General features: G+C 42.2%; 1 protein-coding gene across 1 annotated transcript; it reads right to left on the reverse strand.

Annotated features, from left to right (window-relative positions):
• Window positions 1–12,290: 12,290 nt before the first annotated feature.
• Window positions 12,291–26,237, reverse strand: LOC132454519 (plakophilin-1). Its single transcript, XM_060047930.1, has 15 exons — window positions 25,923–26,237; window positions 24,434–24,570; window positions 21,297–21,473; window positions 20,797–20,996; window positions 20,414–20,555; window positions 19,850–20,057; window positions 19,396–19,564; window positions 18,337–18,454; window positions 17,763–17,930; window positions 17,089–17,265; window positions 16,671–16,824; window positions 15,931–16,117; window positions 15,083–15,167; window positions 14,155–14,259; window positions 12,291–13,888 (listed from the first exon to the last, which is right to left on the reverse strand). Exons 1-14 carry the CDS (start codon window positions 26,230–26,232, stop codon window positions 14,185–14,187), a joined length of 2,307 nt encoding a protein of 768 aa, XP_059903913.1. The 5' UTR covers window positions 26,233–26,237; the 3' UTR covers window positions 12,291–13,888; window positions 14,155–14,184.
• Between the last annotated feature and the right edge of the window lie 344 nt (window positions 26,238–26,581).

The raw sequence follows: 26,581 nt of genomic DNA on the forward strand, positions 1-26,581 counted from the left end.
GGTAAGCATTTCCCACCATCGTATTGGTATATTTTGTCAGTACAGCATTTAAATTAAGCCAATCATAAAAAGGCCGACAGTCGGCAGACTGGATCTGGCCCTCAAATTGTCTTGACCCCGGTGGAGGAGCTGGCAATAGGCATAAATTCAGGGCGCCCTGGCATGGAGGGGGTACCTGGAGGTACCTCCTCAGAGAGTCAGGGGCCATGTGAGGGTATGGTTGAATGTAGGTTTGTCTGTTTTTCTTGCAATTTAGATGTTGTTTGTCTTTGAAGTAACCCATGCAAACTGTGTGCGTGCCGCAGCGCCAATGTTCCAAATGTTGTTTTTTTGGTAACTGGGTAGAAAACCTAAAAGTGATAATTCATCAACTTCACAGATCAAGATGGATTAGTGCTTGTAATGGAGCCGCCGGCTACGATGGAACATTCTCCAGCGGATGTAATCTATATCTCTCCAGCAAAAAGTCATCCGGATATGCTAAGATGTCAAGCCGTGGTGTTGTTAATCGCTCTCGGTGGATTGCACGAATAGTTTGCGCTCCGAAATCAACAGGCTTCTCATCAAAAGGGCATGCCATTGTGAACACATGAAATCTGAGGTGAACGCGGGTTTAAATACCCAAAACCGGGTTATGTTCCAAACTTAACCTGCGCAAAACCTGCTCCAACCAGGTTTGATTCAGAGCATATTTCTATAGTAACTAACATATTGTGTTCATTTTGGAACGGAAAACCTAGGGTTACCGCAAACCCTGGGATGACTTAGGCCTAACCGGTTATGTGATAAAACCGGCTTTGTGGAATACCCCTTAGGTTACTCATGATGTGGGATTGATCTCCTGGGTGACCTCCCAGGTGACCTCCAGGTTGACCTCCAGGTCGACCTCTCAGGGCTGCAGTTGGTTAAACCACAGGCCTGGGGGCATGCGTCTAAATCCGGTAGAAGGTTGAATGAGACCTTTCAAGTGTTTTTGTATTCAACTAAAATGTGTTCCAATACGCAGAAAGGGTATAAATCCAGGGTGCTAGAGGAAGTACCCCCCCTGCCGCCGGTGTGTTTAATCATAACCCCTACAATGCAATTTAAGTGCTGTCGCCATAACCATCATTGCATACAAATAAAGAGGGGCAAGGCAAGAAGAGCACAGCGTCATTGGTGTGTGTGTTCAGCACATACGAGCAAGTTATGTCTGTTTGTAGGTACCAAAAGTATTCTGAATGGTTTTGAATGGTTTGTAGTCTTCAGGGACACGGGAAGTCAGTCCGAGGGGGGGGGTGCTGAGAGAGAGTCTATACAATGACGTCATAATAAATGCTGCGCAACATCCATTGTTTACAGAGACGAGATGACGGGTGACGTCACATCAGGGATCCGCTCTGATAAACACTCTACTGGTATGTAAAAAGAGTTCTGCCAACTAGCCACTGTTATTCACAAACGTTAGCAAGTAAACAATGTGGAAATTAGAGTCAACTCGGCTGATACTGTGCTGAATTTCACACACTAACAACATGCCGACAAGCTGTTGCGGTCCGGGATTATACACAGCGTTATAACAAGGATTCAGGAGGTTATTTCTAAAGGTTTAAAAGGAAAGTGAAAATAATAGAAAGCCTTCATTTTCATCCAGAGTTACGAGTTGTCTGATATGAGGAAAGTGACGGTTTCTCCGTCAAGTGAACCGCCCGTGTTTGCTCTTTTTTTGCCAACCAGTTTACGTGCGGGATTCCAGAATCAAAACGATAACATTCAACGTGTCTATTTTGTGACCAGTTTTAGAATGTTCACGACAACAGATGTTGAACACCAACATGCTTATGTAAAATCAGCATAGTACCGATAATATGATAAATATCATAAAAAGGGTGGATGTCAATAATTTAATGAAAAATCATGTTGTATGATAAAATTCTGCAAAAAAAAAAAAAGTATTGATTTGTTCAGAAAACTTTCTCACTTGCAGTTACAGCCAGGGGCCGCTGCAGCACCCTATGCACCCCCACTTCCCGCGTCCCTGGGTAACACTGTTGTTCTTATTGGTCGTCATGAAAAAAACCATAAGGGGTAACACTGTTGTTTTTTATTGGTCGTCATGAAAAAAACCATAAGGGGTAACACTGTTGTTTTTTATTGGTCGTCATGAAAAAAAACATAAGGGGTAACACTGTTGTTTTTTATTGGTCGTCATGAAAAATACAAAAGGGTTAACTGTCGATATTTATCAAATAAAAACATAGGGGGCAAAACTGTTGTTTTTCTTTGGTCGTCATGAAAAAAAACACAAGGGGTAACACTGTCGTTTTTATCAAATGAAACATTAGGGGTAACAATGTTGTTTTTTATCGGTCGTCATGAAAAAAACATAAGGGGTAACACTGTCGATATTTATCAATTAAAACATAGGGGGCAAAACTGTTGTTGTTCTTTGGTCGTCATGAAAAAAAACACAAAGGGTAACACTGTTGTTTTTATCAAATGAAACATTAGGGGTAACAGTGTCGTTTTTTATCGGTCGTCATGAAAAAAAACATATGGGGTAACACTGTTGTTTTTTATTGGTCGTCATGAAAAAAAACATAAGGGGTAACACTGTTGTTATTTATTGGTCGTCATGAAAAAAAACATAAGGGGTAACACTGTTGTTTTTTATTGGTCGTCATGAAAAAAAACATAAGGGGTAACACTGTCATTTTTTATTGGTCGTCATGAAAAAAACATAAGGGAAATAATAGAAATACACACATACATTTTAATGTCATGTATATCCTCTTTTTTGACGATTGATCATTATGTATTGTCTTCGCCTCAGTGGTGCAGTGGAGTTTACTCTACCTAACCCCCTGGTGACCGGGGTTCAAGTCCGGTTGATGTCATCTGTTGGAAGACTCTTATCTCTATTTCATGCAAATTATAAAGTCAAGTATAACCTTTGTGAAGACTTTATCCGGTGATTCATGGTTAAGTTCAGAGGTTAACACTCTAAACAGCTCATGTTCGGATCCCTGCAAAATCATAACACTGTCGATATTTATCAAATAAAACATAGGGGGTGACACTGTTGTTTTTCTTTGGTCTTCATGAAAAAAATCACTGTAGATCTTTATCAAATAAAACATAGGGGGTAACACTGTCGTTTTTATCAAATGAAACATGAGGGGTGACACTGTTGTTTTTCTTTGGTAGTCACGAAAAAAACCATAAGGGGTAACACTGTTGTTTTTTATTGGTCGTCATGAAAAAAACCATAAGGGGTAACACTGTTGTTTTTTATTGGTCGTCATGAAAAATACAAAAGGGGTAACACTGTCGATATTTATCAAATAAAACATAGGGGGCAAAACACAAAGGGTAACACTGTCGTTTTTATCAAATGAAACATTAGGGGTAACAGTGTCGTTTTTTATCGGTCGTCATGAAAAAAAACATATGGGGTAACACTGTTGTTTTTTATTGGTCGTCATGAAAAAAAACATAAGGGGTAACACTGTTGTTTTTTATTGGTCGTCATGAAAAAAAACATAAGGGGTAACACTGTTGTTTTTTATTGGTCGTCATGAAAAACAACATAAGGGGTAACACTGTCGTTTTTTATTGGTCGTCATGAAAAAAAACATAAGGGAAATAATAGAAATACACACATACATTTTAATGTCATGTATATCCTCTTTTTTGACGATTGATCACTATGTATTGTCATCGCCTCAGTGGTGCAGTGGAGTTTACTCTACCCAACCCCCTGGAGACCGGGGTTCAAGTCCGGTTGATGTCATCTGTTGGAAGACTCTTATCTCTATTTCATGCAAATTATAAAGTCAAGTATAACCTTTGTGAAGCAATTATCCGGTGTTTCATGGTGCATTGTTAAGTTCAGAGGTTAACACTCTAAACAGCTCATGTTCGGATCCCTGCAAGAACATAACACTGTCGATATTTATCAAATAAAACATAGGGGGTGACACTGTTGTTTTTCTTTGGTCTTCATGAAAAAAAACACTGCAGATCTTTATCAAATAAAACATAGGGGGTAACACTGTCGTTTTTATCAAATGAAACATGAGGGGTGACACTGTCGTTTTTCTTTGGTAGTCACGAAAAAAACCATAAGGGGTAACACTGTTGTTTTTTATTGGTCGTCATGAAAAAAAACATAAGGGGTAACACTGTTGTTTTTTATTGGTCGTCATGAAAAATACAAAAGGGGTAACACTGTCGATATTTATCAAATAAAACATAGGGGGCTAAACTGTTGTTTTTCTTTGGTCGTCATGAAAAAAAACACAAGGGGTAACACTGTCGTTTTTATCAAATGAAACATTAGGGGTAACAATGTTGTTTTTTATCGGTCGTCATGAAAAAAACATAAGGGGTAACACTGTCGATATTTATCAATTAAAACATAGGGGGCAAAACTGTTGTTTTTCATTGGTCGTCATGAAAAAAACCACAAAGGGTAACACTGTCGTTTTTATCAAATAAAACATTAGGGGTAACAGTGTCGTTTTTTATCGGTCGTCATGAAAAAAAACATATGGGGTAACACTGTTGTTTTTTATTGGTCGTCATGAAAAAAAACATAAGGGGTAACACTGTTGTTTTTTATTGGTCGTCATGAAAAAAAACATAAGGGGTAACACTGTTGTTTTTTATTGGTCGTCATGAAAAACAACATAAGGGGTAACACTGTCGTTTTTTATTGGTCGTCATGAAAAAAAACATAAGGGAAATAATAGAAATACACACATACATTTTAATGTCATGTATATCCTCTTTTTTGACGATTGATCACTATGTATTGTCATCGCCTCAGTGGTGCAGTGGAGTTTACTCTACCCAACCCCCTGGAGACCGGGGTTCAAGTCCGGTTGATGTCATCTGTTGGAAGACTCTTATCTCTATTTCATGCAAATTATAAAGTCAAGTATAACCTTTGTGAAGCAATTATCCGGTGTTTCATGGTGCATTGTTAAGTTCAGAGGTTAACACTCTAAACAGCTCATGTTCGGATCCCTGCAAGAACATAACACTGTCGATATTTATCAAATAAAACATAGGGGGTGACACTGTTGTTTTTCTTTGGTCTTCATGAAAAAAAACACTGCAGATCTTTATCAAATAAAACATAGGGGGTAACACTGTCGTTTTTATCAAATGAAACATGAGGGGTGACACTGTCGTTTTTCTTTGGTAGTCACGAAAAAAACCATAAGGGGTAACACTGTTGTTTTTTATTGGTCGTCATGAAAAAAAACATAAGGGGTAACACTGTTGTTTTTTATTGGTCGTCATGAAAAATACAAAAGGGGTAACACTGTCGATATTTATCAAATAAAACATAGGGGGCTAAACTGTTGTTTTTCTTTGGTCGTCATGAAAAAAAACACAAGGGGTAACACTGTCGTTTTTATCAAATGAAACATTAGGGGTAACAATGTTGTTTTTTATCGGTCGTCATGAAAAAAACATAAGGGGTAACACTGTCGATATTTATCAATTAAAACATAGGGGGCAAAACTGTTGTTTTTCATTGGTCGTCATGAAAAAAACCACAAAGGGTAACACTGTCGTTTTTATCAAATAAAACATTAGGGGTAACAGTGTCGTTTTTTATCGGTCGTCATGAAAAAAAACATATGGGGTAACACTGTTGTTTTTTATTGGTCGTCATGAAAAAAAACATAAGGGGTAACACTGTTGTTTTTTATTGGTCGTCATGAAAAAAAACATAAGGGGTAACACTGTTGTTTTTTATTGGTCGTCATGAAAAATACAAAAGGGGTAACACTGTCGATATTTATCAAATAAAACATAGGGGGCAAAACACAAAGGGTAACACTGTCGTTTTTATCAAATGAAACATTAGGGGTAACAGTGTCGTTTTTTATCGGTCGTCATGAAAAAAAACATATGGGGTAACACTGTTGTTTTTTATTGGTCGTCATGAAAAAAAACATAAGGGGTAACACTGTTGTTTTTTATTGGTCGTCATGAAAAACAACATAAGGGGTAACACTGTCGTTTTTTATTGGTCGTCATGAAAAAAAACATAAGGGAAATAATAGAAATACACACATACATTTTAATGTCATGTATATCCTCTTTTTTGACGATTGATCACTATGTATTGTCATCGCCTCAGTGGTGCAGTGGAGTTTACTCTACCCAACCCCCTGGAGACCGGGGTTCAAGTCCGGTTGATGTCATCTGTTGGAAGACTCTTATCTCTATTTCATGCAAATTATAAAGTCAAGTATAACCTTTGTGAAGCAATTATCCGGTGTTTCATGGTGCATTGTTAAGTTCAGAGGTTAACACTCTAAACAGCTCATGTTCGGATCCCTGCAAGAACATAACACTGTCGATATTTATCAAATAAAACATAGGGGGTGACACTGTTGTTTTTCTTTGGTCTTCATGAAAAAAAACACTGCAGATCTTTATCAAATAAAACATAGGGGGTAACACTGTCGTTTTTATCAAATGAAACATGAGGGGTGACACTGTCGTTTTTCTTTGGTAGTCACGAAAAAAACCATAAGGGGTAACACTGTTGTTTTTTATTGGTCGTCATGAAAAAAAACATAAGGGGTAACACTGTTGTTTTTTATTGGTCGTCATGAAAAATACAAAAGGGGTAACACTGTCGATATTTATCAAATAAAACATAGGGGGCTAAACTGTTGTTTTTCTTTGGTCGTCATGAAAAAAAACACAAGGGGTAACACTGTCGTTTTTATCAAATGAAACATTAGGGGTAACAATGTTGTTTTTTATCGGTCGTCATGAAAAAAACATAAGGGGTAACACTGTCGATATTTATCAATTAAAACATAGGGGGCAAAACTGTTGTTTTTCATTGGTCGTCATGAAAAAAACCACAAAGGGTAACACTGTCGTTTTTATCAAATAAAACATTAGGGGTAACAGTGTCGTTTTTTATCGGTCGTCATGAAAAAAAACATATGGGGTAACACTGTTGTTTTTTATTGGTCGTCATGAAAAAAAACATAAGGGGTAACACTGTTGTTTTTTATTGGTCGTCATGAAAAAAAACATAAGGGGTAACACTGTTGTTTTTTATTGGTCGTCATGAAAAATACAAAAGGGGTAACACTGTCGATATTTATCAAATAAAACATAGGGGGCAAAACACAAAGGGTAACACTGTCGTTTTTATCAAATGAAACATTAGGGGTAACAGTGTCGTTTTTTATCGGTCGTCATGAAAAAAAACATATGGGGTAACACTGTTGTTTTTTATTGGTCGTCATGAAAAAAAACATAAGGGGTAACACTGTTGTTTTTTATTGGTCGTCATGAAAAACAACATAAGGGGTAACACTGTCGTTTTTTATTGGTCGTCATGAAAAAAAACATAAGGGAAATAATAGAAATACACACATACATTTTAATGTCATGTATATCCTCTTTTTTGACGATTGATCACTATGTATTGTCATCGCCTCAGTGGTGCAGTGGAGTTTACTCTACCCAACCCCCTGGAGACCGGGGTTCAAGTCCGGTTGATGTCATCTGTTGGAAGACTCTTATCTCTATTTCATGCAAATTATAAAGTCAAGTATAACCTTTGTGAAGCAATTATCCGGTGTTTCATGGTGCATTGTTAAGTTCAGAGGTTAACACTCTAAACAGCTCATGTTCGGATCCCTGCAAGAACATAACACTGTCGATATTTATCAAATAAAACATAGGGGGTGACACTGTTGTTTTTCTTTGGTCTTCATGAAAAAAAACACTGCAGATCTTTATCAAATAAAACATAGGGGGTAACACTGTCGTTTTTATCAAATGAAACATGAGGGGTGACACTGTCGTTTTTCTTTGGTAGTCACGAAAAAAACCATAAGGGGTAACACTGTTGTTTTTTATTGGTCGTCATGAAAAAAAACATAAGGGGTAACACTGTTGTTTTTTATTGGTCGTCATGAAAAATACAAAAGGGGTAACACTGTCGATATTTATCAAATAAAACATAGGGGGCTAAACTGTTGTTTTTCTTTGGTCGTCATGAAAAAAAACACAAGGGGTAACACTGTCGTTTTTATCAAATGAAACATTAGGGGTAACAATGTTGTTTTTTATCGGTCGTCATGAAAAAAACATAAGGGGTAACACTGTCGATATTTATCAATTAAAACATAGGGGGCAAAACTGTTGTTTTTCATTGGTCGTCATGAAAAAAACCACAAAGGGTAACACTGTCGTTTTTATCAAATAAAACATTAGGGGTAACAGTGTCGTTTTTTATCGGTCGTCATGAAAAAAAACATATGGGGTAACACTGTTGTTTTTTATTGGTCGTCATGAAAAAAAACATAAGGGGTAACACTGTTGTTTTTTATTGGTCGTCATGAAAAAAAACATAAGGGGTAACACTGTTGTTTTTTATTGGTCGTCATGAAAAACAACATAAGGGGTAACACTGTCGTTTTTTATTGGTCGTCATGAAAAAAAACATAAGGGAAATAATAGAAATACACACATACATTTTAATGTCATGTATATCCTCTTTTTTGACGATTGATCATTATGTTTTGTCATCGCCTCAGTGGTGCAGTGGAGTTTACTCTACCTAACCCCCTGGAGACTGGGGTTCAAGTCCGGTTGATGTCATCTGTTGGAAGACTCATATCTCTATTTCATGCAAATTATAAAGTCAAGTATAACCTTTGTGAAGACGTTAATCGGTGATTCATGGTGCATTGTTAAGTTCAGAGGTTAAAGGCACCCAGTGCAACTTTATGTAAACATTCAATGAAAAATAAACATTCAATTTCTAGTCTATTTTACACGTAGTAAATTTCAATAACTCCATACCATTACATATCGACATTCAAGGAGCAAAGATGAGACGTTGTTGTGTGGTGAGAACTGATAGAAAATCGTAAACAACAACAATCGCCGGTGGGGAGAAGCCAATTTTCCATTGACTGGAAGCCTGCTTTATTTATTGTAGGTTACAAAAAATAAAGAAAATGGCGGCATTGTTGTTGTTATCGATTTTGTATCAGTTCTCACCACACAACGACGTCTCATCTTTGCTGCTTAAATGTCGGTATGTAATGGTATGGAGTTATTGAAACTTACTACGTGTAAAAAAGACTAGAAATTGAATGTTTATTTTTAAGCCTCGAAAGTTGCACTGGGTGCCTTTAACACTCTAAACAGCTCATGTTCGGATCCCTGCAAATGCATAACACTGTCGATATTTATCAAATAAAACAAAGGGGGTGACACTGTTGTTTTTCTTTGGTCTTCATGAAAAAAAACACTGTCGAACTTTATCAAATAAAACATAGGGGGTAACACTGTCGTTTTTATCAAATGAAACATGAGGGGTGACACTGTCGTTTTTCTTTGGTAGTCACGAAAAAAAACATAAGGGGTAACACTGTTCCTTTTTTTATTGGTCGTCATGAAAAAAAACATAAGGGGTAAGACTGCTGTTTTTTATTGGTCGTCATGAAAAAAAACATAAGGGGAGACACTGTTGTTTTTTATTGGTCGTCATGACAAAAAACATAATGGGTAACACTGTTGTTTTTTATTGATCGTCATGAAAAACAACACTGTTGTTTTTTATTGGACATCATGAAAAAAAACATAAGGGGTAACACTGTCGTTTTTTATTGGTCGTCATGAAAAAAAAACATAAGGGAAAAAATAGAAAAACACACATACATTTTAATGTCATGTATATCCTCTTTGTTGACGATTGATTATTGTGTATTGTCATTGCATCATTGCCTCAGTGGTGCAGTGGAGTTTACTCTGCCTAACCCCCTGGAGACCGGGGTTCATGTCCGGTTGATGTCATCTGTTGGTAGACTCTAAGCTCTATTTCATGCGAATTATAAAGTCAAGTATAACCTTTGTGATGTTGCTATCCGGTGTCTTGATGGTGCATTGTTAAGTTCAGAGGTTAACACTCTAAACAGCTCATGTTCGGATCCCCGCAATAACATAACACTGTCGATATTTATCAAATAAAACATAGGGGGTAACGCTGTAGTTTTTATCAAATGAAACATGAGGGGTTCCTTTTTTTATTGGTCGTCATGAATAAAAACATAAGGGGTAACACTGTTGTTTTTTATTGGTCGTCATGAAAAAAAACACAAGGGGTAACACTGTTGTCTTTGTCAAATAAAATATAAGGGGTAACACTCTTGTTTTTCATCAGTCATCATGGGAAAAAACATGAGGGGTAACACTGTCGTTTTTATCAAATGAAACGTAAAAAAAACTGTCGTTTTTTATCTGTCGTCATGAAAAACCCATAAGGGATAACACTGTTGAAATGTATCGAATAAAACATAGGGGGTAACATCAGGGATGCGGGAAGGGGGGGGGGTGCTGAGAGAGAGTCTATATAATGACGTCATAATAAATGCTGCGCAACATCCATTGTTTACAGAGACAAGATGACGGGTGACGTCACATCAGGGATCCGCTCTGATAAACACTCTACTGGTGTGTAAAAAGAGTTCTGCCAACTAGCCACTGTTATTCACAAACGTCAGCAAGTAAATAATGTGGAAATTAGAGTAAACTCGGCTGATACTGTGCTGAATTTCACACACTAACAACATGCCGACAAGCTGTTGCGGTCCGGGATTATACACAGCGTTATAACAAGGATTAAGGAGGTTATTTCTACGTGCGGGATTCCAGAATCATAACGATAACATTCAACGTGTCTATTAATATGGCAGCAACATTTTACACCAGTTTTAGAATGTTCACTACAACAGATGTTGAACACCAACATGCTTATGTAAATCAGCATAGTACGATATTCAGCTATCGACAGTTCTGCGATGTGCGTCATATCCTACGTCAGCCTACTCAGACAATGTTCTAAATAAAATGAAATGATGATATGATAAATATCATAAAAAGGGTGGATGTCAATCATTTAATGAAAAATCATGTTGTATGATAAAATTATAAAAAAAAAGAAAAAAGTATTGATTTTTTTCAGAAAACCTTCTCACCTGCGGTTACAGCCAGAGGCCGCCAGGGGGGGGGGGGGGGTGCTGCAGCACCCTAAGCACCCCCACTTCCCGCGTCCCTGGTAGTCTTACGCCGCTTTTCCACCGCACATGTAGCTCGACTCGACACGACTCGACACGACACGACTCGACACGACACGACACGACTCGACACGGTAGCAGCACGGGTGCTTTTCCACCGCAAATAGTACCTCCTGGACGTGGGCGGGGTCGGCTGCGCGAAAGGGCCGTGACGTATTTGTGTACGCGACGCAAACAACACATACGCAACCCACACATGGACAGAACCCACATAACAACAATGGAGGACATCGATCGCATTACTATTATTAGCTGGCATGTTGAAGAAGTTGGAGAAGTGGAACATGTTGGCTGCGGCGCTGCTATGGATGTTACCAGCATGGTTGCCATGTCGCTCTCGTGACTTCGTCACACTCTCTGGCCAATCAGTCGCCGGCCGTCTGCCGACGTCACCTTTTAGCATCGGCTCAGCTCGCTTGGAACCTAGAGCGAGTAGGTAGCCTACTAGAAAAAGCAGCCACTTCAGGTACCAGATACCATGGTACCGCGGTGGAAACGCAAAAAATGCGAGTTGAGTCGAGTCGTGTCGAGTCGTGTCGAGCTGGTACCATGCAGTGGAAAAGCGGCACTAGTAAATCTTTAGGCATAAAACCTTTCCCAAGAGCGTACAAATGTGAAAATGGGTTATCGTTCTCATCTCTCATACAAGCACATACAAAAAAATACATATTCAAGCGCATACACAGACACACACACACACACACACACACACACACACACACACACACACACACACACACACACACACACACACACACACACACACACATGCATTTGCTTTCACAATTGTATTGTGTTAAAAATATTGCAGAAATGGGAAAGTTTTGAACCATAACATGAACCTTTTTGTTTGTGTTGAATGTTTAAAATTTGTCTAGAGTAAATTGCTTCTGAAGACAGAGTATTTAATTTAAAAACGAAATCCTTAACTCTTGCTGAATACCAGCCTTAGCAAACTATTTCTATTGACAGAATGTATATTGAACTTTATCTAACCATATTTATCTAGTTATCTAAGTCACTCAGAGATTGTTACTGAAAATATCGAACTATTTCTCAAACTAGTGATTTCCCTCAAGCAGCGGCAGTGACGTAACCTTTTATATGATTGGTTTAACAAGCAATTATCTGATGCTTGTCTAACGTTTTATGAGGAATAAATGGTACAATTCATAATCGCAAATAATGACTCAATTTTATTAGCAATTAAACAAAACATTGGCTTGAAACCACAAAATGGGTTTCAGTTTGACATGAACACCAAAAGCTGACGCAGTGTCTTCTGCTTAAAAAAAAAATATCACAGGACTAACGATTTCAGTGAGTGAAATACAAATAAGGGGGTTTGTATGTCTGTGTGTCTGTGTGTATTTAGCTAATATTTGAACATCTCCTTGACACTCGTAGTTCTTAGAGTTTTCTCGTCAAACCAACGTGACACACATAAAATACAGGGTTCAGTATTAATGTCTTTGATATTTCCTCTCCATACAACTTGAACAGCTAAGCATTCGATGAATCTAAAATCAAACAATGTTCTGTTAACATGAAAACAAAATATTTGAGAACCATTGGATAATATTGCAACACTGTGCAACAGTAAAAAACAAAAAAAAAGCACTGTGAAAATGCTTCATCTGCTTGATGCAGTGTTCAGTTTCAGAGTTTGCCCTGTATCCAAAGGAAATGCTTACTTTTTTTAGGGATGTAGACTAAAATAAGTCAAAAGTACAACTATACAACGGTTAGTTGTACAGTACATTTTAATCTGTTTTCCCCTCAAACTGTCCTAATAGATGTAGCCTTCAAATGTGCCATTGGGAATCCCTTGAATGAATCTCCGTAACAGCTGGGTTTGTGGTGTGTTCAAGCGTGTTCACTCGAGACACGACCGCTGTGCATTCAGGGAAGGGAGGGGCCGGACAGTCTCGTGGCGGTTTGCCTCGGAGGAGAAATGCTCCCAAATGGGAGTTCCACTAACTTATGTTTGGGAGAAAGACAACGCCTGTCACTCTACCAACCCTACCGAACAACCATCTGTATTCAAACCCCCATTTTTTCTAACCTCTATCGGACCCTCCTCCTCCCCACTGTCTCATTCTTCCCGGTTTCGGAATTCTAACAACTCCACGAGATGTAAATCCCCAGAGCTCTGAACCTAACTTCTCCAGTTCTCCATCCCTCAGCCACCCGCTCACAACAGACTCCTGATCGATAAACTAACTGAACGGTGTGCCATCGAAGGCGTGGTGTGTACTCGTGAAGTTTATATTCTTTCACCGTTGACCCTCATGTGCCGCATGAAGTAGTGATCGAACTGTCAGATAAGCAGTTCTGTGCAAAAAAGCCATGACGCACGTGGTCTCCCACCACCAAGTCTGAGCTGAATACACCTCTGTAGCGTGACCAACCTGTGTCCTTTTCTCTTGTATTGCAAGGACGGCTTCTATGGTCAACTCTGGCCCCCGGGAATAATCTTAACACTGACTCAAAACACAAGCATAACTTCCCACACACATTCACCATCTATTTACACAAATAAAAATATGTCCAAGTTAAATACATCATCGCGATGATATCAAAAAGAAAAAAATGCAGGCAACTTGATGGTCATGCACGAATGCGATCTTGATCAAAGATCAATGACTAAGCAGATAATTGTTAGGTACTTTCAAAAATCAACAACTGTGTAGCAAAAGCTGGAATATGAAGACTGGTTCCCCTCACGGCAAGGGTGTGGCCACGGTGGTGTATAAACTTGCAAGCTAAATCTGCAGGCACACACACACACACACACACACACACACACACACACACACACACACACACACACACACACACACACACACACACACACACACACACACACACACACACACACACACACACACACACACACACACACACACACACACACAAGACAGAGAGGGAAGGAGAGACGTCGTAAGACCAAAAAGCCAACACAATGCAGAGATCCAAACAGCTCTCTGCACAAAATGCATTTATAATGAATAAACAGAACAAAAGAGAAACCTACTTTGGTATCTCCTTGAGCGGGCGAGTGGGCTTATTCGACGACCTGCGCTGACTTGCGGGCGGCTGCAGTGACATCGTTGATGAACAGGGATTTGCCCAGGCTCAACTGTGGATCCAAAAGGCATAAACAGGTTGTTATTAACATATTCAATTTAAATCTGCGGGGAAACCAACAAGCATCGCTCCACTACTCCTCGACACACCCTTGTATGTCCATGTTAATGAGCGCCATTTCATTTTGATTGTATCTTCTGTGGTATCCTTTTTTGTATTGTATCCTCTAAGTATCCTGGAGGTTCTTGGAAAGCATTATTTAAATAAAATGGATTACTGTTCATGGCTGAACTCAAGGAAGTCGCAAAAAAAAAGTGCCTTCTATCTGAGAGCTAAAAGGTTGACCACAGTCTCAATGGTTTCATCCGTTCCATCTGGTGCATGCTTTGTGACAGTCGTGTAGACAATTATTTGGATTTAGCTTGTACTTATCAGTATCACAGGATAACTGTGTTTGTTTAGACTTTTCTCATCCATGTCTTCATTTGTCTGCGCTGCAGTAGCCGAGCTGTAAGAACGAGTTTCCCAGGATTCCTGTGTGAAGGCTTTCAAATAGAGGCTAAGATTAGGGAGGCGGGCGGTGAGCAGAAAGGGAAGGCGCAGCGCTTGGGTGGAGCCGGAGAGGTGAAAGTGTTGTCTCTCGGAAGGAGAAGCCCCGAAAGCAAATGATTCAGTTTGCATGTGTGGACCTGCTCATCCATTACCACGGTTGAGTAGAAGTGTGAGTATGTGCCTGTGTGTGTGTTTACGACTGTTTGTGTGAGTTTGTGCGTGTTTGTATTTATGATTGCTTATTTATGATTGTGTGTGTGTGTGTGTGTGTGTGTGTGTGTGTGTGTGTGTGTGTGTGTGTGTGTGTGTGTGTGTCTGTGTACCTTTTTCAGGGCCCCCTGCAGACTCTTTTCATTCCACAGGCTGTAGAGGAGCAGCGAGGCTGCCTTGCTTCCTTTGGGATAGGATCTAATGGGGAGAGGTCATGCCTGGTTCATATTTTGCAAAAAACAACAACTCACCACTACCATCTGCGTAACATACAGGTGTTTAATTATGTAATTAGTGTTTATGCAGCAACAAGCCCCATCAGGAACATAGAGCTCTGAATACCAACTATAATGGCTGCATCACCACACTCACCATAGGCTTCCTTAAGCTACACACCTAACCCCAACCTGCTCCCTAAAAGGTGCTGGCGCTAAGGTTTAAGAGCTATTATTTGAGGTTCATTCGTTAGAAATCCCATAGCCACCTGTCAGCTGTCAATGCGGGGTATACGCTGGGAGAATATCTGTTTCTGGTTGAATGTGCCTACAGACAACGGTCTGTATGATAACATTTTGATTAAGAAGGCTCCAGCTTCCTTTTAAACCAATCAGCGAATGCCTTCCATAAATTGTTCAGTGAATCCGTCTTGCCTGTCAATCAAATGATGACACAGCAGATAAAAATGTAGGGAGGGAGGATGCATTAGTGGGAGGAAACATTTTTGTTTTGGAATTTATTTCAAAATCTTGCTCTCTTGTGCGTTCTTGTGCTCTCTCTCTTTACCACGCCCACATTTTACACACTGCCGTTATGACGGCATGTAGCTAAAATAATTGAGGGTTAGTTGTTTACGCATATAAGAGAAACATACGCATAACTAAATATTAATAACAGTACTATTTAGCCATATGTATATGAGCAACGTTGACAACACCTTGTGTACGTAAGTGTAATGTTTTACGTGTTCTCGCTGAGGTCAGCCAGCGATGTCACCAAATCGGAGGACAGGATCTTCTTGCTGACGTTGTTGTCAGCCGTTAGCAGGGACCGGAAGTTGTTGCAGGAGGTGGCTATGGTATCGTCATTGTTTCCCATCCCAGACGTACCGGAGGACAGGAGGCTGGCGAGGTCGGGGAGCACCTGCTTAGCTGTAAGGGAAACAACGCAACGCAGTGATGGAATGGACCCGTTGTGGGGGCAGGGACTGTTGCTTTTTGGACCAATGGGTGTTCAGAGATCCCGATTCAGAGATTTGTTCATCCTGAGGGTAATCGTCACCGTCTCAATTGCTCAGCTTAAGATATAAAAATGATAATACAAACTGAGAGTATAAATCAATCAAGTAAATATAATATCAGGAAATTAATTAAAGGCAAAACAATAAAAAAATGAAATGAAGAATATGCATGCATACGTGAGGTAACTACAAAGTGGCTCGAATGCAGGGATATGACATGAAACTGGGAACTATTGAGACGTGAAGACGTCTCATTGAGTAACGGCACGCAATGAGACGTGTTAATGGAGGGTGGTGGGGGTCCGAGTGAAGGGGGATGCAGACAGTGGATCTGGAGGGTGAATCTTTACTGTACCGACACATTGTTTCCCTTTCTTCTGACAACTGTTCTTATTGTAAGTCGCTTTGGATAAAAGCCTGTGACAAACGCCCTTAACGTGATGTTAATGGACGGGGCCTCTCACCTATGGAGGACTGGATGCTGGTGGAGCGAGACATGTTGCCCATGAGGCACATGGCGGTCTTCTGCAGCGTCTTGTTGTCGGAGCGCAGCAGCGGGCTGACGGTCGGCATGGCTCCCAGCTTCTGGACCAGGACCTGGCTGATTGCATTGGAGGCCTGAGTCACAGGGAGACGAGGGGGGAAGGCCAGAGGCGTTGCTTAGGATTGACCAGGGGAAGCGAGTGCGGGGGGGAAAAGGCACATGGAAACCTGATGGGCTGCAAATTAACAGTTACATGATGAGGAGGATTGGAGGAGAGGTCTTAATGATTGGCTGTTGTTATTGCTTGTAGTCCTACTTCTTCAAGTAGTCCTGATTCTCTCCCCCTAGAATTGCCCCCCCCCCCCCCATCTCCCCGTCTCTCTCCCCGTCTCTCTCACCGGACCCTTTTTAGCGGTGAGGTTCTGCAGGGCACCGAGGCTGGCCTCCTGGGTGGAGTCCTTCTGGGACGTGCCCAGCAGAGACAGGTAGGCCACCATGGCCTTGGGGTGGCACAGCAAGTCGACTCCAGACGGCAGGCTGTCGTCCTTCATGCTCTTGTTCATATCGAACTGGATCTGAAAGGAAAAATAACAACAAGACGGATACGGGTTGACTTGTAGCCACATGCAAACTCAGCACCTAATTAAGCAGGGTACAATGTGCTTATGTTCAATGGGCCGTTGACATTACCGGAATAAGTTAATAGGATGAATGCGTAATGTGCAAAGGAGCACATGCCAAAACTTGTCTCTGAAATCCATACACAAAAGAAGTCAGGCATCACAATTTATTTCACAACCAATTTGCAACCTATATATTGTGTCTTGTAAAAATAATTTTGGGGACCTACTGAATCAGAATATAGGACATGCCCTGGTCTCAAAACCTCATAGAATGTGTGAGTGTGTTTGTGTGTGTGTTTAATAATGTGTGTGTGTGTCTGTGTGTGTTTGTGTGTGTGTTTGTGCGTGCGTGCGTGAGGGAGTGAGTGAGTGAGTGAGTTTGTGTGTGTCTATGTGTGTGTGCGAGCCTGTATGTTCAGTGTGTGTGTTCAGAGTCCATGCTCGCTGACCTCTTTCAGCTTGCTGCTCTTGGGGCTGAAGCAGCCCACGGTGGAGCTGTCCGTGGCACCGGGGGCTCCGGGGCTGGGGGGGGGGCTGAACTTGGAGAAGCAACCCGGGGACTCGGTCTCCAGCTGGTAGGTCAGGTTGTGGAGAATACACGCGCAGTTCTCCACTGACTGAAGGTGGAGGGAGAGAGAGAGAGACACACACACGCACACACAGGATGAATAGCACTGGAGATATGCAACACGACATCACCCTGACACACTATAATCAGTCAAAGTAGTGAGGGCTGATATTATGGGATGTTGTGCCCAGAGATGGCCAATCACTGCGTATAGTGCTGATTAGGCACAAGGTGTATTGTGAATTTCCTTCCAAGGATAAATATACTGTTTTTATCTTCTTCACTTTTACTAGAGTTAGCAGATGCTATTATCCAAAGCAACTAACAGTACATATCCTTCAATCAATAGCAGGGAGGATTTTCATCTCAGTGTCCTCAAAATCCCTGGACGGTGGGGTGCAGTGAGTCAGACACCCCCCCCAGAGACCAGGGGGGGGGTGGGGAGCGGGGGTTACCTTGTCATCAGGGTTGTCCTCCGCCACACAGGACTGGATGTAGCTCATCAGGGCGTCGATGAGGCCATCGCATTCTCTCATCGTCTGTCTCTGCTTCTCCTTGGCACAGCTCAGGTTTCTAGACACACACACACACAAACACACACACATTCATGCACGTGCACCCACACCCAACCACACACACAAAAAATATAAAGCACACACACATAAACACACACAGAGGTCATACTGGGGAAGACACATTTTGTGATGACAAAGAAATGCAACATGCACCAACAGCTTCAATCGTTTCGCGGTATAAATCATCTGCATTTTTTATACCGCCTACTGATTGCTCAGTGCACTAGCTGTCATGCAAGCCCACAGCCTGGGCACATAAAGCAACTCAGGGCTCAGGAATGAAGTGTCTCTCTCCAGGACAATCAAAGGTGAGAAATGGAATCAACAGCGTTCCAGTTGGCTGAGGAACTGATCAAACCACCTGAGAAACAGACGAAGCAGACGGCCAACCAACCGATCCACTGGCAGATAAGTAGGGAGACACAACCTTTAAAAGGTGCATCATTCTAAAGCACTTTCTGTCATGAAAACGCTCACTGAAAAGCGACCAGAATCTAGGTTAATTATTCAGACTCAATGTAGAGAACTCTCAAGTCAAACCTTCGTACAAAGAGCCTTGCTTTTTGAGGGTTGGTGGGCTGAAGAGAGAATAGGGAGAGGGAGGGCTGAGGGGCACACGTTGGTTTTCTCAAAATGTAAACTTGATTTGACATCGCTAATCAAATATATTGTACCTTTATCAGGGCCAACTTTAACCGATTGACAGGCAGACAGCTAGACAGACAGAGAGATAGACAGGCAGACAAATATACAGAAAGAAAGACAGGCAGACAGACAGACAGACAGACAGACAGACAGACAGACAGACAGACAGACAGACAGACAGACAGACAGACAGACAGACAGACAGACAGACAGACAGACAGACAGACAGACAGACAGACTGGATAGAAAGATCGACAGACAGACGGACAGGCAGACAGACGGAAGCATGGTTACCGCAGGCAGCCCGTGGCGCTGAAGAAGACATCAGGGTGTATGTTGTTGTTGACGCTGGTGTCTGACCAGCAGGTGAAGGGGACCAACACGCTGTCGGTGAGCACGGGCAGGGCCGAGTCGATCAGCTCCTTCTTCATCCCATTCTCTGAGGACATGTTCCATAGCAAGCCTACCCAGAGAGTAGCAGACAGGTCGGGGTTGAATCTCTCAGGGTACAAATGTCTTCCAGCGGGCTTGGGGGGATTTTTGTATTAGGAGCATGTCCTTAAAGAGCAGGTAAGGGGTTAGGCTTCTTGCACAAGGATGCCTACAGGTGAGACAGCCGTCAGTGGGGCTTAAGGAATATTTTACAACCAAATCAGAAAGACTGGGCACATTTTTATTCACATTTGTATCTAGAATATCTATGTCTATTTGTCGGGCCCTGGGGGTTGGGGGGGGGGGGCTGTGTTACCGGTGATCTGCTTCTGGGTCTCGGTGGAGTTGGTCTCCTTCAGGAGCTCCAGGGCGTTGCCGATGCCCCCATGCTTCTTCACCTCCTGCTTGTTGTCCTGGTCCTTGAACACCAGGTTCCTGAGGGCCCCCGACGCACTCTGGCACACATCGGGGTTGGGGCTCCGCAGCAGGGCCACCAGAGGAGGGATTCCCCCCAGGGTCAGCACCTGGAGGGTAGACAGACGTATACAAGGAGAGGGAGAGGGACGGAGGAAGAGAGAGTGAGAGCGAGAGAGACGGTGTCATGCAAACCAGCCTCTCCGGCACACGCGTGTCGACGCAAGGAAGCAGTGGCCTCCATAAGACCTATATATGCCCTGCTTGTTTAACAGTGCATGACGGAAGCGTCCCTCATTGAGCATGCTTGTGAGTGTGTGTGTGTGTGTGTGTGTGTGTGTGTGTGTGTGTGTGTGTGTGTGTGTGTGTGTGTGTGTGTGTGTGTGTGTGTGTGTGTGTGTGTGTGTGTGTGTGTGTGTGTGTGTGTGTGTGTGCGTGTGTGAAACGCCATGCTGGTTGCGCGGACCTCCTGCTTGGGGCTCTCCTCGCTGAAGGTGCAGTGCTGGATGAAGGAGGCGCCGCACTGCTGATGGGACTCCTCTGGGGTGGACAGGAATTCCACCGCCTCCTTCAGCGTCAGGTTGGCCATGCTGATCTCTTCGTTTTGCCTGCAGACAGACACACACACACACACACACACACACACACACACACACACACACACACACACACACACACACACACACACACACACACACACACACACACACACACACACACACACACACACACACACACACACACACACACACACACAGCCTCACTAAGAACAGGAGCACCGGAACACACCGAGCCTGACTGAGAACAAAAGTCTGCGCTGTGAGGTGAAGGTGAGGGATGCAGACTCACAGGCTCTGCTCCTGCTCCGTCTTGCCCGCCTTGGTCAGGGAGACCCGGCTGCCACTCCCGCTGTGCAAGGAGGACAGACGGCCCAGGCGGGTGCCGCTGCTGGTCATCTGCTGGTTGCTGGTGTGTACCGAGTGCAGGCTGTGTCTGTTGCTCTGACTCCGAAACTGCCTGCTGCCCTGCAGCGTCTGGCCTGTGGCTCGCTGGGGAGAGGGAGAGAGGGAGAGGGGGAGAGGGGGAGAGAGGGAGAGGGGGAGAGAGGGTGAGGGGGAGAGAAGGAAATTAAAGCATTTTAAAAAAGGATTTGAGTTTTTCCATTGAATGGTGTCATAGAAAAGCAGAGGTTACAAAACAACAACAAACTAAAAAAAAAAAATTACAAACAATTATACAGACTTTTGTGTCCCTCATCATTGAGAAAAAGCATATTAATATCGTGAAACAATAATATGTAATGCTATATTATTAACTGAAACAACAACAAAAGGTACATGAGGCGTTACCATCTGGGATCCGGGGACGGCAGCGACGGGAGGGTCTAGAGCCGGGTCACTGCGGCTCAGCTTCAGCCCATTGGGCGGCTGTGGAAAGGCGGAAGGGGTGAACTGCTTCTCCAATTGGCCGGAGGTGCTGACATATCTACTTTTAGTTGACAAAGAGCGAGTTTTCTGCGCCTTCACCTGTGAATGGAAAGGGGCTGGTTAGTAGACAATGTTTGATATTTCTCTCTGCGGTAAGAGTTAACATTTAATAATAATAATAATACATTTCATTTAGAGGCGCCTTTCAAGACACCCAAGGTCACCTTACAGAGCATATAGTCATCATACATTTTTTAAAAAACAAGACATTGTGGAAAAATAAAAATAAATAAATAAACATAAGCAATAAGAAATAAATAAAACAAAAACAAGACAAAACATTGATTTGTCGGGTGATGAATTTGATGGGTGATGAACAGCATGTTGTTATTGTCATCTCCTCTCAGAGCAGGAAGTACCATGTCAAGTAAAGTTTAGGGCGGATGACGTAATATTATGACTGGAGTAGCCTAAAGGGACCCCTTCCCCTGTGCACAGTTAACAATCTAGGTCAGAGTGAAGCAAGTAGTGCCTCTAATCCCCCGTTCACAAAGGGTTCTCCCAGACAACAATTATGTAAGACCAGGATCCATAAAGGATTCCAGTAGGCTGGTGGATTCCACTAATACACAGTGAGCCTTGAGAAAAAAATCGCTTCCACAATTGGGTTTTTCTTGGATTGACTGAACCAGACAGCCTCGACTCTACCAAGGTAAGCCAGTACATTACAATTAGATTAAAGCTTTAGCAAAAAAATCTTTTTGACACACACACACACAGACACACATGCTGCAGGAGTTCTTTACAGAGCAGCTCTGTTTGTGTTTGGACACGTCAGTGTACCAGTTCAACCAGTCGGCCCAATACTGACAACACTCAGTGAGTGAGTGAGTGAGTGAGTGAGTGAGTGAGTGAGTGAGTGAGTGAGTGAGTGAGTGAGTGAGTGAGTGAGTGAGTGAGTGAGTGAGTGAGTGAGTGAGTGAGTGAGTGAGTGAGTGAGTGAGTGAGTGAGTGGGTGAGTGGGTGGGTGGGTGCGTGCGTGCGTGCCTGCGTGCGTGCGTGCGTGTGTTTGATGACAAGTCAGAAGCCGAGAAGTTTAGTTCTGCAAGCCAAGCCCAAATGTTGGTTTGCAAGCATGATGTGGGAAAACTCTTTGTGCACAACTATTCTCGCTGTTTTCAATGAAAATACTGAGGACAGAGATATGGATCAAGGAGATCTGTCTTGACAAGGAGGCACAATAAACACTGGCAACCAAAGATCAACTCTCTGTTAACTCAGTACTACACTGGTACGTACTAAAAAAGTTATGTATTTAACTGCAACTTTATCTTACATTTTCTATCTCCCAATTGTGGTCAAACACACTCAACAAAGACCTCAGCCAAAGCTGGAAGAGCATTCTCAGAGTATATCATAACATTTGACATGTAAGCAGTTACAGCGTCTTACACAGTTACACATGGTTGGGCAAGTGTGTGCGTGCTCACTCACACACAGATACATGCACCGTGCACACGCGCGTGCACGGACACACAACGTGAATATAGAGAAAACTAAACAGACATGCGCAGACATATGACCACATCATGCGTTTGCGATTGATGTATATGTCACAGGTTTGTTTGTGTTTAATGCCATGTACTTTCTTCTTATTACTTGGTGGAAGCAGCCATTTGCTTTTTCTTTCATTAAAACCTGAAAAGCTTTATCGTCAAACCATGATTAAAAACACAGAGGGCCAAGAAGGCAACAGAGTCAAGAAATTAGATTTGATGCAAACTTGCAGATTAATGTATTAGTGCTCTGAAAAGTCTAGTGTTTGGCTTATTGGTGTCCAAATTGTAAGACATTCAAAGATACTCATTATGAGTATATTAAAACAGCACTTATATATATCATCACTGTGAGACAGTAATGATACATTATGATTAAAATGTATGGTACTTCTGGGAAATGTAATAACTCTCTGTCAGATGATCTGGTCACAGCCCAACCCTGAATATCACACACACAAACACACACACACACACACACACACACACACACACACACACACACACACACACACACACACACACACACACACACACACACACACACACACACACACACACACACACACACACACACACACACACTCTAATGATAAGGCAAACACACTGATTTTAAAACTCTTGTGTGGAATTTGGATTCCACACAAGAGTTGGAACCTTGTCTCTATCTCCCTCTAGCCGATGACTATCCATGACAGCAGACATTCGAAACACAATTCACACCAACAGCATACTAAATTAATCTGTTCAACAATCCTAAAACGCAGGTTTTGCCCACGCCTAAAACATCCAAAACAAACGTTGTTGAGCCAACCCACCAGAACCAAGCCATGAATACAATCGGACCACTGAACTCAGATTGAGCCGTGGTTTCCCCCCCCGTGGGATTAGATGGGCCTTCTGTTTTGTAAGACAATAAAGCAACCTCTTCACCCTGCGGACACCTGATCCAGGTCACAGCGCTCTGGCAGAGGAAGCCATTCTGAATGGCTGCTACACACAGAAACCCTCACGTTACGGCGGACACATAAGTAGGCCGTACGCCCGGTGACAGCAGCACCCCTTTCTCTCTCTATGGTCCGTCCGTCCGTCCGTCCGTCCGTCCGTCCGTCCGTCTGTCCTGTCCTGTCCTGTCCTGTCCTGTCCTGTCCTGTCCTGTCCTGTCCTGTCCGTCCGTCCCTCTGTCTGTCTGTCTGTCTGTCTATTTATACATCCAAATAGGTGTGGTGACGAACCGGACATTGTGGAAAATTGCAAGGCACGGGAGAATGTGTGTCTTGTTAAAATGGGTGCCCTGTTGAAACATGCGCCTTGGGAGAATGTGCATTAGACCATGTGTTGCGTTGTACCGCGTGTCGTATTGATAGAAAACGTGTTGTGGTAAAGGCGGGTCATGTAAACCTGTGTGGGGTGCTAACACCTTGGGTCCTGTTAGATTCCGTGCGGTCTTCATTTGTGTTCTGTAGTAGAGAGTAGCTGAGAGTAAAAGGAGATGGTAGTTACCGATTTGCTGTAGCCACCGCCAGACTTTACTTGTATGGTGCTACTGCGGTTCAAGAGGCCATTGGTGGTGGTGGACGCCGGGGAAAACTTGAAGGATCCAAACTCGGAGAAGACTGAGTTCTGGGAACTAACAGGACCTGGGATGCAGAGGAGGAAGAAGAGTGTGGATGAGTGACACTGTGAATGGAGTGGTCGAGAAATGGGAGTGTCGAAAAATGACGATAAAACATAGAGATAACTGTAACACAACAACTAAAACAAGGACACAGGATCAGTGGCGTGAATATATTTTATTTCAGGAGCATGTTAAGCATCAAGGAGGTGGGATGACGGGGATTGAACTCTGAAAATTCCAGTTGTGTGCTTCTTTACGCGCCATAGCAACTACGATATTGTAACCGTAACTATGTGATGTGTCTGCCAAACATTTCAGGGAAAAGGGGGTGTGATCTAGTCAGACCGACTGTGTTTTGCTTAATGTGTTCCATCTGACTGTGTGAAATAATGATTAACTGTTGAGGAGAGGAACAACACACATGACCATTATTATTTCAGTGCTTGTACTGGGATGACTGGAAACTATAGATAAGGCCTCCAGTTGAAAGCAGATCTTTTGTCAAATTGAATACACTCATTTGAAATATGAACAATATATACAATGTTTGTCAAACATTGTCAAACACTGTGGTTAGTATTAAGTCACATTGTAAAGTACTGGTAAAACAATACGAAACAGAGCAAATATAATTTGTTATAAATGGGTGGCCAAGCCAAAATAATCAAGCTTAAAATGTTTTGGTACCAGGTAGCCAACTTAAAAAAATTGATATGTGTAGAAAGCAGTTTGTCGAAACAGGGAGACAGACATGACGTCATCCAGGAACTTTAATACCATAATCAAAGGCTGTTGGTTTGCCAAAATAACACAACATGTATCAGCACACCTGTGTCGAAAACAAAGGTGGGTGTTGTCATGGTTGCAAAAATTATAAACTATTATCAGACTGATAGAGGTCCACATCACACCACGCAAGCGACCACCCTTCCCTTAAATTAACTGAATTTAAAGGGCTGTATGGAAATAGACCAATTCTCGCACACTTGTTGATATGCACATTTGAGTCATGTTTTCTTCTTCCGTTCTAGCAGGGAAAGGGGAAAGGATTACCCCAATAATACATGTTTGGCTTGATGGCTTCACAGATTTAAACATTTTTGATTTAAACAATTAAATCAAACTTTTAAATAGGCCTAAACTACGGTAGTCGAGCACTCTAAAATCCAGTCAACAAAGTTTAGCAAAAATAAATGTTTAACTAATATAATGCTTTACCTTTTGCTGTTTGGCATTTACTATTATTATAATTAGGCTATTAATATAAATATTTTTAAATAATAAAAAGCATTAAGTAAGTATTAGGCTACGTATAGGATGTTTCGACCAATAATAGGAATTATCTAATATTTGTATATAATCGTGTGTCCATACTTGTTGGAGACAGCGTCCCGCTCTTCCCATGTTTCGACTTGCTCCTCTTGATAGTGTGGACTTGATCCAGCACACGCTGCTGCCCGGTCCGCAGCTTGTTATCCGTCGGCACCGCCAGGGACGTATCGTCGATGATCGCGCCAGACGTCGCTGAACGTAACGGATCCGCCATTATTTTTGCTCCTGTAAGAGTTGAAATCCAAGATGTATATGATATAAAATAATGATTCCAGGTGAAGTAAGCGATATGTGCTTCGAGGCAATGCAGCGACCACAATGGTAACGCCAAATAGATTTCTCTCAGCAGCATGGAGGAGACCCGCCCTTTGAACCGCGCCCCGCCGGTGTGGGAGTGTTCACATGCAGGTGCAGAATGACAAGAGGGCCGCGGGCGGACCAGACAGTGGAAGCACACTTCCCTGCTAGTACAGTAGGCCTACATAAAATAGCATTACGTGATAAAATTATAAAAATGAAACTACTGTCAGTAACACAGGTTTAAACAGGCTACGACATATGCTACAGTCCCAGTTAACTGCCAGGCAACAACGGATGAAACAGTCTCTAAAGTGTTAACTCCCTTCTCGGCCTCCAATACTAGACGCCTGACTCAAGTCTTGTCTTTTGGATTTGGTCTGGATTTGAAGTGGGCAGCCAGC

Source organism: Gadus macrocephalus, chromosome 1 (genome assembly GCF_031168955.1).
Source record: "Gadus macrocephalus chromosome 1, ASM3116895v1".
NCBI lineage: Eukaryota > Metazoa > Chordata > Actinopteri > Gadiformes > Gadidae > Gadus > Gadus macrocephalus.